This window comes from Protomyctophum parallelum (assembly GCF_964188405.1).
Source record: "Protomyctophum parallelum genome assembly, chromosome: 7".
NCBI classification, from domain to species: Eukaryota; Metazoa; Chordata; class Actinopteri; order Myctophiformes; family Myctophidae; genus Protomyctophum; species Protomyctophum parallelum.
The window spans coordinates 8,822,555-8,837,237 of NC_139705.1; the positions used below are offsets into that span (position 1 = coordinate 8,822,555).

General features: G+C 43.3%; 1 protein-coding gene across 4 annotated transcripts; it reads left to right on the plus strand.

Annotated features, from left to right (window-relative positions):
* The first annotated feature begins 435 nt into the window (after positions 1 to 435).
* itih6 (inter-alpha-trypsin inhibitor heavy chain family member 6) lies at positions 436 to 14,111 on the plus strand. Of its 4 annotated transcripts, none has more exons than XM_083770335.1 (17): positions 436 to 704; positions 1,501 to 1,536; positions 2,841 to 2,995; positions 5,494 to 5,604; positions 6,210 to 6,457; positions 6,852 to 7,021; positions 7,511 to 7,627; positions 7,724 to 7,895; positions 8,047 to 9,732; positions 10,359 to 10,391; positions 10,522 to 10,539; positions 10,682 to 10,729; positions 10,821 to 10,850; positions 10,961 to 11,056; positions 11,412 to 11,525; positions 12,560 to 12,943; positions 13,681 to 14,111. In XM_083770335.1, exons 1-17 carry the CDS (start codon positions 600 to 602, stop codon positions 13,944 to 13,946), a joined length of 3,789 nt encoding a protein of 1,262 aa, XP_083626461.1. In that variant the 5' UTR covers positions 436 to 599; the 3' UTR covers positions 13,947 to 14,111. The 4 variants fall into 4 exon arrangements, with proteins under 4 accessions (XP_083626461.1, XP_083626463.1, XP_083626462.1 ...); XM_083770337.1 differs by having other exon boundaries at positions 11,012 to 11,056; XM_083770336.1 differs by lacking the exon at positions 10,522 to 10,539.
* The last annotated feature ends 572 nt before the right edge of the window (positions 14,112 to 14,683 follow it).

Below are 14,683 nucleotides of genomic sequence, written 5' to 3' on the forward strand. Positions count from 1 at the left end.
TGTGTGTGTGTGTGTGTGTGTGTGCGCGCGCGCGCGTCTGTGTGTGTGTGTGTGTGTGTGCGTGTGCGCGTGTGCGTGCGTGTGTGTGTGTGTGTGTGTGTGTGTGTGCGTGCGTGTGTGTATGTGAGGGAGAGGTTGTTTCAATGTTTTTTCTTACAATTTGTTGACATTCAACCAGGCAGTGGTTAATTTCGTCATTTCCCATGTTCACCGATGGAAGTCGACATTTCCACTAGTATTCACACAGGAGGGGTATTTGAACATCACCACTGACTGCAGGAGGCAGATCGGGTGCCTCACAATCTGCTGGCTGATTCATACTTTCCTGCACTTTTCAGATGTGTTGGGAACGCTTTTCAGAGAATTGCCATTATCGTATTATTATTACAGCGGTTTCCAGACGTTTAAATTAAGCCGAGGGTGGGGAAAGAAAGACTGCCCCTTGCAAAAATAACATGTGTAAAATGTGAGGTTTGCACGGTACCGTCTTGCGCACGCATTGCTTCACACTCCTGCGAACAACGTGAAGAAACGGACCATTGGGGGGACTCCGCAAGTCATCATTTTGGAGCGCATGAAAGCTGTATTGTGTGGACAGAATGACTTTTAAAATCCATTGCATGTTATTTATCTTCACTTTTCTACAAGAGGGATTGTCAGTCGAATATGAAGCACGTGTTGGAGCAAATAACGTTCTTTTACAGGTAAGGATTATTAGTCTATTCTTATTGAATGGCACACGTGTGATTAGGCTATACATTTACAGGCACGTTTGTGTTTGTTTGTGTGTGCGTGCGTGCTTGCGTTTTTATACACAACCCATAGGCATAGTAGGCTATCGTAAAAATAGATGAAACGCATATTAATTTATAAACTACATTAAACAGGCCACAGGGTCATACATTGCACAAAAAACTATTATGCTCGATACGATTGATTTTCGTTGTATTCATTTATGTTTAATTTTCATAGAAACAGTTTAGTTATTCCGTGCAGCCTTAAAACAATTTGTTTATGTTAAATTCCCTACAATCTCCAGGATATGTGGTAATGTATTGACACAGCAATGATTTGTGTGCAAAATTAACATTTGAGACCAAACCATGCCCCCTCAGTGCCCCTTCATACAGTGAAAGCATTTATTTCCAGTTCCAGTTCCCTGACATTCATGAATGGCTTTGATTCAGACTATTTTGACACAAAATCTCGACCCAACCTTCACACACAGATTGTGGAGATTACTTTAAAAAGGAGGCTTTTTTTGTGTGTAAACAAAATATAGCATAGGGTAAGTTAACTTTGATGTACTAGTAGCCCATATATAAAATGGATTAAATGACAGAAATTCTCAGATTTGTTTTGTTCAATTAATAAGTTCATCATGCCCATCTTCCACACATAAAACATAATAGGCCTACAACTCAAAACTAAGCTACAACTGAACTCACTCAAAAACTCCTATATGCAGTTGTGAAATTATTTTATTTGTTTCTCTTCCAGAGAGCGAGACGTCAAAGCAAACCAGCAAAGCCAGTGGTAAGGGCACCCCCCCCCCCCCCCCCCCCCACACACACACACACAATTGAAAAATATAAAGCTTATTGTGTAAGATTAGCAAATGCTTTCAGCAGTTTGCTTTCCGTAACAAAAACCTTATGACATTCTTACGAATGTCCATTGCCAAATTCAAAGTAGTGAAACAATGTAAGACCCCAAATTGACAAGAATAGCAGTGGTGACAATGTGATCTTCATTATTTCTTTCTTCAATTTGTACAAATGACTCTTTTTGGTGTCATGTAACGTCACTGTGCATTTTTTCCAAAATCTGGATTGAAACAACATGCTTAATAAGTTGTCTCATGCTCTTTTAGAGTCTATAGTAGCGTGGAATACAGAGCTAACATACAAGTACATATGTTGATATAGAACAGAACAGCTCTAAACAGTGACTTCATTAGTACCATCATTAGACATCACTTCTATATGCCTCAAGCGTGCAGAAGCGGTGGTAAACTGAAATTATATGAACACATCTGTTTGCTATATAGAGTGAACCACAACTTTCCTAGATGCCAGTGAACTGGAGGGCTGCTGTGCCCCTCTCCTTCTGCTCTGTCTCCTGGTCCTGATGTGGCTAGAGCTGACCATGGTTGGTCTCAGCAGGCGCCAGTAGTACTGCTTAAAGTAAACAAGAGGAGGCGAGAGATACCATGCATGAGAACGGCTTTGTGTTTTGTTTGAACTTGTCAAACCAAAGCCAGGACCATGCTTGATCCACCGATGGCAATGATAAAAAATACATATGAACGGGGTTACAATTATGTGACTTTCCATCCTGCTACATCCCATTCCCTACACACAAAAATACTCTGAAACTGTACAGATTGACCCATGAGGGTCCTGTCTTATAATTTGCGATGTCACAAAATGCGGTAGTCACAAAATAAAACATTCACGTATTGGGGCTGTCCCCTCATATAGTCGATGAATGGATTAATTGGCAGATTTGTATTAGCTTTTTTTCCCCCCATATACACTTCCCCTGTAAACTATAATCTCTTTAATTCTGCCAGTGTGTACTAACTTTCAATAGCCAGCAGCGATTGTGAAAACAACATTAACGTGTTTTAAATTGTCACCCTCACCAAAATATCTTTGGATGACTGAATATGCTGTGAACACAAGTGTATACAAGTTGTTGATTGAATGCAGGATTATGTTATGTGCAAAGGAGCCCCTGCATTTCTACTTTAACATGACTCTCATCATATACTGTATATTAATATATATATTAGAGAGAGAGATATTAGAAGTATATGTTTCTATGTTGCATTTCAGTTGAAGGTGACAGACTACCATGTGAAGTGTTCAGTGGTGTCGCGCTACGCCCAGACCACGGTTCAGAGCTCCGTGTGGAACCAGCTCCCTCTCACCAAGGAGTCTGCCTTCGAGGTGGACCTGCCCTCCTCCGCATTCATCTCCAACTTTACCATGTGAGTCTCAAAGTCAAACGTTAAAGATGGAGTGCCACAATCCTTTCATGTGTCTATGAGGTGACAGTACTTCATTAGACACCGTGGAGTTATTTGTATGTGCAATGGTGCAATTAACTTTGTATTTAGGGTTTCTTCCTGGAGGCTATGAACCCTTGACAGTCAAACGGGCCAATGAAATAAACAGTAATATAGTGACATCACACTATCAGCCCCTTCCCTAACCCCTCCCCCTTTAGCATACAACTACAGATGTGGGTTTAGCTTCAGTTCAGGTGGATCACCACCCATCACCACCCACCAGGCAAACCAGGCATACTTAATGAACTGGTGGGCGTGTCCATATAAAAGCATGATTTTAACAAATACTGTACACTTTTTGGAAAAAGTTCTTCCTCCTTATATTATAATAATACCTGATGATCATGTTGCATAATCGTGGCATGAAATTGACTTTTGGCATGCTGCAGATATAATAGAGCCCTAATACACATGGGATGAGCCATTAAATAAATGCAGCCCATAGTAGTCGGTGATGGACAAAATCCAGAAATAAGACTTCAGAGGGGTTATGTTAGGAACCCAAATTCCGGTTGAGAGGAGGCACATCATTGGATTAACAAGAGGGCTGGAAACCACTGTCCTTTAAAACTGCTAAATATAAAGAAAACAAAATAAGCCACCATTGCAGGCCCAACAGAAAGAGAGCGGAAGCAGGTGAGGGGGGGTAGAGCCTCAGGGCAGATGAATACCAGGCTTTGTAAATACAAGTTAAAAAGTTAATAGAGAAAATGACAGGAATATGCCAAGTCTTATCCCCGTTTCTGCTCTGCACTGTTGACCAAGGCACCATGCCAATGCAGACATACTGTAGGTCCCACGCACACATGTGTGCATAACGTACCGAACATTTCACATACACATTTGCAGATTTGCATGTTGCAAAAACACCAATCTGGAAAAACATGTAGTTTTTACAACCTTACACTGACGTGTGTGTAGACTATACATAATCACTAATTGCTCCCTTATTCATTCTCTATCTCTCTCTCTCTCTCTCAGTCTCTCTCTCTCTCTCTCTCTCTCTCTCTAACTCTCTCTCTCTCGCTCTCTCTCTCTCTAACTCTCTCTCTCTCTCTCTCTCGCACGCACGCACGCGCACGCACGCGCACACACACACACACACACACACACACACACGCACACACGCACGCACGCACGCACGCACGCACGCACGCACACACACACACACACACTCACTAGCACATACATGCCCATTTTTACACATATACTCAGAAGTTATTGCCAAATGCAGTGCACATCATGGACTATCCAAAGGAAAATAGCTGTGGCAAATGTGTTTCTTTGGTTCTGTGGCACTTCTGTGTCTCAGACTGAGAGCACTGTGTTCCATGTGTGTAGGTCACTCAAGTAAAGCCATTCCCTTACCTTCTCAGCCACATATAAATACAAGTAACTCCATTTTCCACTGGGCTCTCCCATGCCATTCGGCTGTGTCTGAAACAAGACCTGCTTCAAGGCTGCGGGTTTATTTTGGTTGGCCCTTGTTGTTTTTCTATTTGGATATATTTGTTCAAAGAACTTGACCTTATTTTAGCACCTCGTCACGTGACAAGAGCAACGGCAGTAGGAATCAGAGAACTGGGCGGTGTGACTTGGATTACGCCCTCAAGCTGAGGTTTCTGTTGGGATTTTGTTGGGTGTAGCTGCCTGTGTATACGGCCTCATAGGTACAAAGTGCTTGCTTGATCCGTATTCATTAATCTTATTTTCTTTCCACTCACCTCTGCTAAACAACCCCACCCCCATGTTTCATGTTTTCAATGCAAACTACAAACACAATATATATGTTTGTGCATAGTTGAAACAAGCTACTACTTACAGTATATAGCCCAGCGACTTGCATAATACCTCCCTAGCTGGGGGGTGGGTGGGGCTGCGGGGTACATGTTTGGTTTCTCATACAGGAGCCCGCGGGTGCAAATGTTAAGGAGCTAAATAAAATAAATCATGCTAAATTTCCCGGTGGCATTAGATTCTATATCTCTGCTGTCGGGAGGAAACCTCATAACTCCAAAACTTCAGGAAATGAAAAATATACGTTTTTCAGGAAATTAAGAAAACCGTATATGTTTTAAAACAAAGCAATACAGCCTCATCAAAGTTGGTGTTGTAACTTTATATATTGTCAATTACTTCCATGAGAGGGGGAGAGGTGGTGGAGTTAGTTGCTTTAGCAGACATTTTGAGGGTCCAATGGAGTTAAGAGGTTTTGTCCAGAGCACTTTTTACTACTTTCCATTGGTTCGATATTTTCGAAACAACACACAGACGTAAAGGGTTTTCAATAGCACTGGTTTATGCCAAGGAAAAAGGAAAAACCTCAAAAATTTAGTTTCCTCCCGACAGCAACGAATGATGCTGTGGCTCACATAGAAGAGAGTCATGTGTTATTTCTCCATCCTCTGTCCTATCAGCACCTCCAATGGCAAGGTGTATGTTGCCCAGGTGAAGGAAAGAGCCGCCGCCAGGAAAATCTACGATGCTGCAAAGAAGCAAGGAAAAACAGCCGGCCTCGTTGCTACCAAGTTGGTATTTTGAACCTGTAGCTACTGTATATAGCACTTTGGAAAATCTTTTTAACCCTGTAAAACCCGGATAAATTTCTACTTGCAAAAAAGAGATTTCAACCTTACTACTACTTTTTACTACTAGGACTTATCAGAGGAAATTATGTATTATGTATTATTATTGTATGCACATTTATAATAATTATTACAATTATAATAATAAATTAATAATTTAAATTTCCGGTCCAGAGATTTTTTAATTTGTGTGAATTTCAGCCTCTGTGGGGGGTATTTATATGCAAATATCATGACCAATGGCCGAGTCCAGAGATTTTTTATTTGTGTGAATTTCAGCCTCTGTGAGGGGTATTTATATGCTAATATCATGACCAATGGCATTGCAATGAACATCAATGATGACGTTTAGGTGAAAAAAGATCATAAAAAAATATATTAATGAATTCATTCATTCATTCATTAAAATATGCAACGCTGGGTGTTACAGGGTTAAGGGCTGATGATTTCCTGGACATGCAGCAAGTAATTTTTTTCGGACACTGTAATATTATGCATACATTGTCAACAAAATCAAGCTACTCTTTATTGTACTCCTTGTGTTACAGAGAGAGGGAGATTGAGAAGTTCCGTGTAGCAGTGAGCGTGCCCTCAGGGGAGCGAATGTCCTTCTCCCTGACTTATGAGGAGCTGTTGCCACGGCGGCTTGGACGCTACGAGCTCAGTTTGGGTTTGAGGCCCGGTCAGCCGGTCCAGAACCTCACTCTGGACGTCAGTATATCAGAGAGGACGGGCATCAGCTTCATCAAAGTCCTGCCACTCAAAACGAGTCGACTGCTCTCCAACACTGTCCAAGGTAAATGATTGAGAGGCAGACTGAGGCTAACAGAAGAGGCTTTTGGAGAACCTGATTTGGACAAAATATCTGATGCAGGACAATGTCACTATGACTGAAAGAGACAAGATGGGTCTGTTCCAAACCAAATAGTGTAAGACCCATATCCATACTTCCCAGCGATCACTTCATAGCTGGTCCATAGCTCTAATGCGTTGCATTTAGAGCTGTGTTAGATTCCTTCATTGTATGGCATTGGCATTTCTTTGGAGAGTTATCATTTCAATAACGACTCTTGGGTTTCTCAGCTCTATAACCTCAACCTATTTTCTAGAAAATAATTAATATGTTAGCAGCTCTACCACATGGGAATGAATGACATGCTCAGTCTGTTGACATGCTCTCCTCCTGGCAGGGGATGGCGACCCGCCTGCATCCACACAGATCCAGCAGAGTAACGGCTGTGGCCGCGTCCGCTACAGCCCCACGCTGCAGCAGCAGAACAGTGTCTCCACGAAGGGCCTCAACGCAGACTTCATCATCCAGTATGACGTGCAACTCACAGACCTCATGGGCGATGTCCAGGTGAGCACCTGTTCATTTTAGCCTCATCAGCACACTCATACTGTGACGGCTATGGCCTCTGTCAGGGTGTGTGTGTGTGTGTGCGTGTGTGTGTGTGTGTGCGTGCGTGCGTGTGCCTTAATCTTGTCTTTCAGTGTGCTGGGTCCTGGTTGGAGTGGAGTGGCAGCTGGCCAGGACCTCCAATTACAATAAAAGAGACACCTTCCTCTTTCATCTGGGCCACACAAGCAATGTTCTGGTGTGGCCATGCATTGCTTTTGTGGCCCAGTTTAGCCATATTTTTGTCTTTTATGTTCTACTCAATTTATTATATTTTTAATAAACATTCATTTTTGCATTTTATCTCTCGATGTTTGCCTTTATTTGTTGTGGTCTGGGAGCCGGGCCACAACAATACAGACTGACACAAATTAGCAAAGAACACATGCAGTCAGAAAGGAGTTCCCTGCGATACCTTGGTTATGTGTTTTTTGTGCCTCTATATCCCAGGTGTATGATGGCTACTTTGTGCATTATTTTGCACCACGAGGGCTTCCTGTGGTCCCCAAAGATGTCATCTTTGTGATTGATATCAGTGGCTCTATGATTGGTGCCAAGATAAAACAGGTGCAGTAGGAAAAACGGAATGAAAACATATCTGAAGACGTCAAATAGTCGACATGCAATATGAAATAACAACACGTTCTGTTGGTGATTTCACAGACCAAGCAGGCCATGGGCACCATTCTAGGAGATCTTCGAGAGGGAGACCACTTCAACATCATTACCTTCTCGGACAAGGTTCACACCTGGAGGAAGGGACGCACCGTTCGGGCAACTCGCCGGAATGTGCTAGAAGCCAAAGACTTTGTGAAGAGAATAATCGCTGAAGGATGTGAGTTGGAATGTGGAATTATTCACGAAATCACAACATCTATTATAAAAGCTTTTACAAATATATACTTTTGTTTTGCTCAATCCAATTTATTTGATATTCATTCATGTTTTTTCTCCATCATCATGTTGCTGATCCTATCCTGCTTCAGGGACCAACATCAATGCAGCTCTGCTTTCGGCTGCCCAGCTTGTCAACCCCATTCTCTCTGCCGGCCCTGGCCAGTCCTCGTCTTCTGGGGCACGCCGTGTCCCTCTGGTGATCTTCCTAACCGACGGAGAAGCAACCATCGGTGTGACAGCGGGCGACACCATCCTCAGTAATGCCAAGAATGCTCTGGGCGATACGTCTCTGTTTGGCCTGGCGTTTGGGGACGACGCAGACTTTGCACTCCTGAAACGCCTGGCCCTGGACAACCGCGGCGTGGCCAGAATGGTCTACGAGGACGCAGACGCCGCATTGCAGCTGAAGGACTTCTATGACGAAGTGGCCAGCCCCTTGCTGTCTGACGTGCAACTGTCCTACCTGGACGACCAGGCGTTCGATGTCACACATTCCCTTTTCCCAAACTACTTCCAGGGCTCTGAGCTGGTGGTGACCGGGAGGGTTAAGCCGGGGATCAAGGATCTGAAGGTGTCGCTGAGCGCTGTCGATTCAAAGCAGAGCATGACGGTGGATAATAATGTGTTGATCCCCAAGGAGAAGGGGAATGGGACTGCAGAATCGGTAGGCTGTGTTGAGGGAATCGAGGGAGTCTCCAGCTTTGTGCACCGACTCTGGGCTTATTTCACCATCAAAGAACTGCTGCTGGCTAAACTGAAGAGCAATGACCCTGCAGCGCAGAGGCTACTGGCAGACAAAGCCACCAACCTCTCGCTCAAATATAACTTTGTCACGCCGGTCACGTCTTTAGTGGTAGTAAAGCCCGATACGGATGAGGCGACTCCGTCTCCAACCACTACCACTATGAAACCCACCACCTCATCTGGCACAACCACTACTACGACCAGCACGGTCGCAGCTACCACCAAAACAGCTGCAGCCTCGAAGAAGGCGAGCTCACCTTCTAATCACAAGCCTGCTAAAACTAAATCTGATCCTGCAGCCACTAAGCCTCCAAAACCTCAGCCACCTCATGGACGCCCCACATACACCCCTCAACCTAAAAAGACCTCCTCCACATCGCCTCCATCAGGGAGAACAGTGGCATCACCGTCCATCAGGAAAACCACTACAACTTCTAGCCCAACTTCAGGCAAAACAGCTCCAGCGCCTCTCTCTGGGAAGCTCCCCACTCCCTCCCCTAATTCACCCAAAACAGCCTCTGCTGCTCCTCGTAGGAGAATCTCCTCCTCTGTGCTGAACTCCCTCAAAACCGCCCCTCCACCAGCACCCAACAAATCCTCCACCCCAGAGCCTCATCTAATCAAAACAAACCCTCCCGCCGCGACAAGAACCTCCACTACACTCGGTGCGTCCACTACAACAACACCACTCATCAGAACCGATCCCGCGCCCCCGCCCGGGAAACTCGCCACGCTGCAGCCCAGCACGGCGAGGACAGTCCTCCCGCCCGTCAGAGTGACCCTGCCCTCATCAGAGACAGAGAACAGCTCCATGTCTGCCACAGACGCTCCCCCACCAGACGTCACCGCCATGCCTCAGGTGTTACTGACGTCCCTGGCGTCCCCCAGTCCTGTCCCAGCTCCAGCCTCGCAAGACAACCGTTCAGATTCAGACTTGGATATAGATATTACCGTACAGATATTACCAACATTTGCACCAATGCCTGGTGCAACCGAAGGACCAAAACTATGGGAGGCAGCGGGGCTTCTGGGTAGGTTGTCCAAGCTCTACTTTGCGTTATTGGTCAATGAGTCAAACTTATAATTATGCTCTTAGAAGTGCCGTGTTGAATAATGAGACAGTGCAGTCATCATTCTCTTTTCTTCTCTGGAATGCCCTGCCGGAAGGTTTATGGCTAAGTCAGTGTCATCTTTTAAATCGCATCTGAAAACTTTCCTTAGATGTAATAGGCGAAATGTCTATGCTTGTATTTTTGTAAATCTCATCTTAAGGTTTGTTTATGGTTATGTCTCGGAGTCATAGTGACGTGGCTGTGGTCTGCCGACCAACCAGACAAAAAATATATAATTATATCTCATTGCCATCGACAATGAAAGGAGAAATTAGGTCAAATGTCCGCAAAATATGACGTAAAATGTCCGCAACACACAAACATTAAATGTCATTGACAATGAAGGGACAATTCACGTCATCTTGTCCCCACACGTCTCATATTTGACGATATAATATCGACAATGAAAGGAGAAATTAGGTCAAATGTCCGCCAAATACATTTGTGGCGACAGGCATTCTGATTGGCCAGTATGAGATGATGTATGATGATGTACGATGATGATTTTGATGATGCCTAATGCATGTTCTGCATTTCTCCACTAGATGTCTCCACCTCCATTCAGATCCAGAGAAAAGGTGATTATATATTCTTTACTCCACTGCTTTGACATGTTTATTACATTTTAAATGACTGGTCCATTATAATCAGTTGCAATTGAGTTTGAACTGTAAATCTTATTTTCTCTCCTATATCGATTTATCATAGATATTGACCTTGTGAAAGGTGAGTGTTAATATTTCACAAACTGTAGTTGCAATGCTGATATAAATCTGGACTAATTTTCCCTAGCATGGTACTGAATGTACCGTGGTACACGGAGTGTTATTTCCTCACAACATTTGAATTTCTTCCTTCTATTCATCAGACTATGACGCAACTTATGATTATGACTACGATCTCAACTATCATTCCTGTAAGTTTAAAATCCTCCTCTGCAAGAGTAAATTCAGTGAAATTTCAAAAGATTCTGATATGATTCAATGTATTATTATTATTTTTTTCAGGGGATGATACCGCTGATGCAGAATCATTTGGTAGGTAATGGGTGGTGTTTACAGCAATAGTATTTATCACTCTAAGATATCACTAATTATCTTAATAATATACAGCTTGCTTGCAAACCTAGACCTGTCATTGATTCCAGTGCTTGGGCTGGAGGAGGACTGTCCTTTAGTTGAATGTCTTGTCCTTTTAGACCCCCCGGCGAGACTGAGCTCTGTCAGAGTCTTCTCTTCTTCAGGTAGGCGTACAGTCTTCTATTACTGTAACCACACATGCATGGTCATTCGTAAACCCACTGAGCAATAGTAGTCTGTCCAAATGGGTTATAATTGGTCTAAAAATTAAAGTAGTTTAGCGGTCTAAGCTTAGCCTTGACGTCGCAGTTTTTTAAACGTCTATATATAGACCGTCTATAGATGTTGAAACAACGTTTTTTCAACGTCTAATCTAAGCCTAGACCGCTAAAACAACTTTTTAGACTATTTTAACCCATTTTTAGACGACCCTTATATACGTCTATATTGGACTATTAAAGAATGCTCAGTGGGAGATGATGATGATGTTACTTTCATGTTTAATGTTGTCTTTTGTAGTTGACGGAGATCCTCATTTTGTGGTTCAGCTGCCAAAGCTCCATCAGAACCTGTGTTTCACGATAGACGGCAGGGCCAATGATGTTCTGAGACTGTTAGAGGACCCAGAGAGAGGTGAGCCGCATGTTCCACAGAGCCATGTTCCACAGAGCAGCATCCTCTCCTGCTAGACATTGAAGTTATGCTTCGGCACACAACAGTGTTGCTCACTGATCACGCTTTCACTTAAAAGTCAGTTATTTTTGGCAAGCGACACCATCATGTGAAGAACTATAAATTATGCATAAACATACACATTAAAAAACCCTAATTTATCCATTATGTAACTGCTCCTAAACCATCTTCATCTGGTGCAGAAATAAGACAACGTCCCAACTGATATCGAGAGGGCTTTTTATTTATCCCAAGCGACAACGTGAAAAACTGCAACAAAGATCTAACAATATTCTTTTAAACACAATGAAATATGAATGTCCTTGTTGTCAGTCAATCATGATGTCCGTATTATATAAACAACACAATGAAATGTACACAAACAATTAAACGATACAATGGCAATATAACTTTTACAGACACAAACAAAACAACTGGGAACATACCGTATGCGCCTTCTGCACAGACTTTTAGGAGTTCAGTTAAGTTCTTGTTCTTTTTTATATTATTTTCTTTCTTATCTTTTGTGGAGACTCTGACTGTCTGACATGAAAGAGCTCCTCTCTTCACCTCTGCTCTGTTTGTTCTGCCCAAACATGCCCAAAACCCAACAGGTGATTGAAATGAGGTGATTAGAGCAGGTGAGCCTAATTCAACCTGCCCATGAACCAGACAAACAGACCACAAATACAGAGCACAGTAGATGGCACTATCTCACCATGCATTTACCATATGTACCCAAATAAACATACATATAATGTTCACATATTATACATTTTCAGAAAGGTAAGCAATAGAATAGAATATTACAAAATACCCATTGCTGGGACAGCTACACATTACGTTACGTAAGTGGACCCTAACACCAATTCAGTTTCCAGTAAAATGGACATCGGAAAGCTGTAAACCGTATTAAATCCACTTTCACATGCTGATATCTGCCTCGTCACATACATCGTTTTTAAAACACATTTCTCTTTCTGCTGGCAATTAAGGAATCACTGTGGACGGTCACCTCATGGGCGCCCCCTCCAAGCACGGCGTGGAAGAACGCTCTCGAACCTACTTCGACAAAATCACCATCTCCTCCTCCATGGGCACGTCTGGGCACGTCGTGATCACCCTCACGTTGGACGCGGCGGTGGTGGAGGGGGAGGGGCGGGACACCTTGCCCATCAATCAGCAGGGCTCCATGACGCGCCAGGGTGTGAGGGTCGCCGTGGACAACCACCGGAGCTGTCGCATAGAGCTGGCTAAGGACGTGCGTTTCCTGGTTCTGTTCCACCAGTACAAGCACCCCAGTTATCTGCAAATGGCCCACCTGGGATTCTACATCACAGATGGACAGGGGCTCTCGGCCTCGACTCGAGGCCTTCTTGGTATGTGTTGTGTTGTGTTGTGTTGTGTTGTGTTGTGTTGTGTTGTGTTGTGTTGTGTTGTGTTGTGTTGTGTTGTGTTGTGTTGTGTTGTGTTGTGTTGTGTTGTGTTGTGTTGTGTTGTGTTGTGTTGTGTTGTGTTGTGTTTATTTTCCTGCCCTCTTTTCTCTGTTATCTCTTATTAAACCTGCAACCTGGAACTTACCGTATAGTTCAAAGCTGCTCTATGTAACTTTCCTCTTCTACCCTGGATTTGAACCCGGTTTCCTGCTGATATTCTTACCATTGTGCTAATAAAGCCTGCCTGCTTGCTCAGGGGATACATTTAATGTCAGATCCTGTGTCTAGGTGAGACATGACCTTTGACACTGATCTAAAAGTCTCAATGGAAGAGCAGGGAGACTAAATACAACCACAGTTGACATACTCTTCCATACAGATTGCACAACATTACATTTTATTCATTTAAAAGGTTACATAGTGCTGCTTTAATTAATAAAACATAATTTTAACCAATGTGTACGGTGGCATACACTAGTATACACTAGTATAAGACCAATATAACTTGCACAACTGCATTGTTTGGAGGTGGTAGTATAGGACACATACTGGTTCATAAGTAATATTGCCTGAAGCTCATACGCAAACCCCCCCCTTCCCCACGCGGGAGCAAAAACGGTATGGATTTCAGCTCCAAATTGATTCTCATCCGACCGCTTGTACTTTCCTTGTGTGTACAGGACAGTTCCAGCATGCCGACATGAGTGTCACTCCTGCGAGGGATCCTTTGGGGGCAGCTGGTGTCCACCGACACAGCAAAGAGGGGATTCTGGCCAGGGGGACGCTAAAGTTGGGGTCAACCTACATGCCCGTCACCTTGCAAGACAAGACTCTCAAGGACACGGTGAGGAAACGCCACCTCGGAAGGTGTTGGGTGGTGCCCAAGGCCGAAGTGGAGAGACTGCTGGGTTATCCATACCAGAGCTATGTGGTGGATCACTTATAAATAACTCGAATTACAATGAATAAATAAACTCCTGGGACACAGCCGAAGTCATAATAATCATCGTGGAATGATTATTTGATGTAGGATGAACAAACGCTGGGACTCCTGGCATGCAAAAATGACAGGATGTCAGTGAGTCTTACTGAGTCATCCTCAACTCCTCTGAGAGCAAAGAGAGGGGGTGGGGTGGATGGGGGGGGGGGTAGCTGGGAGGGGTCTGCTACAGTGCACACGACAGCTGCAAAGAAAAGAAATACCAACAAACGGAGTATTGAAGATATAGTCAGGGATGAAAATGATGTCATTGTACTCTCTGCTTCATAGAATTTGAACTGGATCCATGTTCTGTGGTTGGTATGGAAGACAATTGTCAGACTGATCCTTTGCCTGTTCACATGGCAACTACAAAGACAGTTTCATTTGTGCTTCCAATAGTTTATAGCCTTGCATAGCCAGCCTAAATGTCGCTAGCTATGTATTTGCCCGCTAAATGTATGGGCTTGTTTTCACAGCTTCAAATTATCTGTATAAATTTACATATTATTGGTATAATTATTTCATTTTGAAATGATTACACAATACACACACACACACACACAGACAAATTATTATTGTATTTCTAGATATTATATTGGATATTTATATTACATAATATATATTTAAGCGTACTTATGAAGAATTTTATCATTTTAAATCAAGTTTTATTTTTAAGATCAAATGTATATAGAGTATGAATG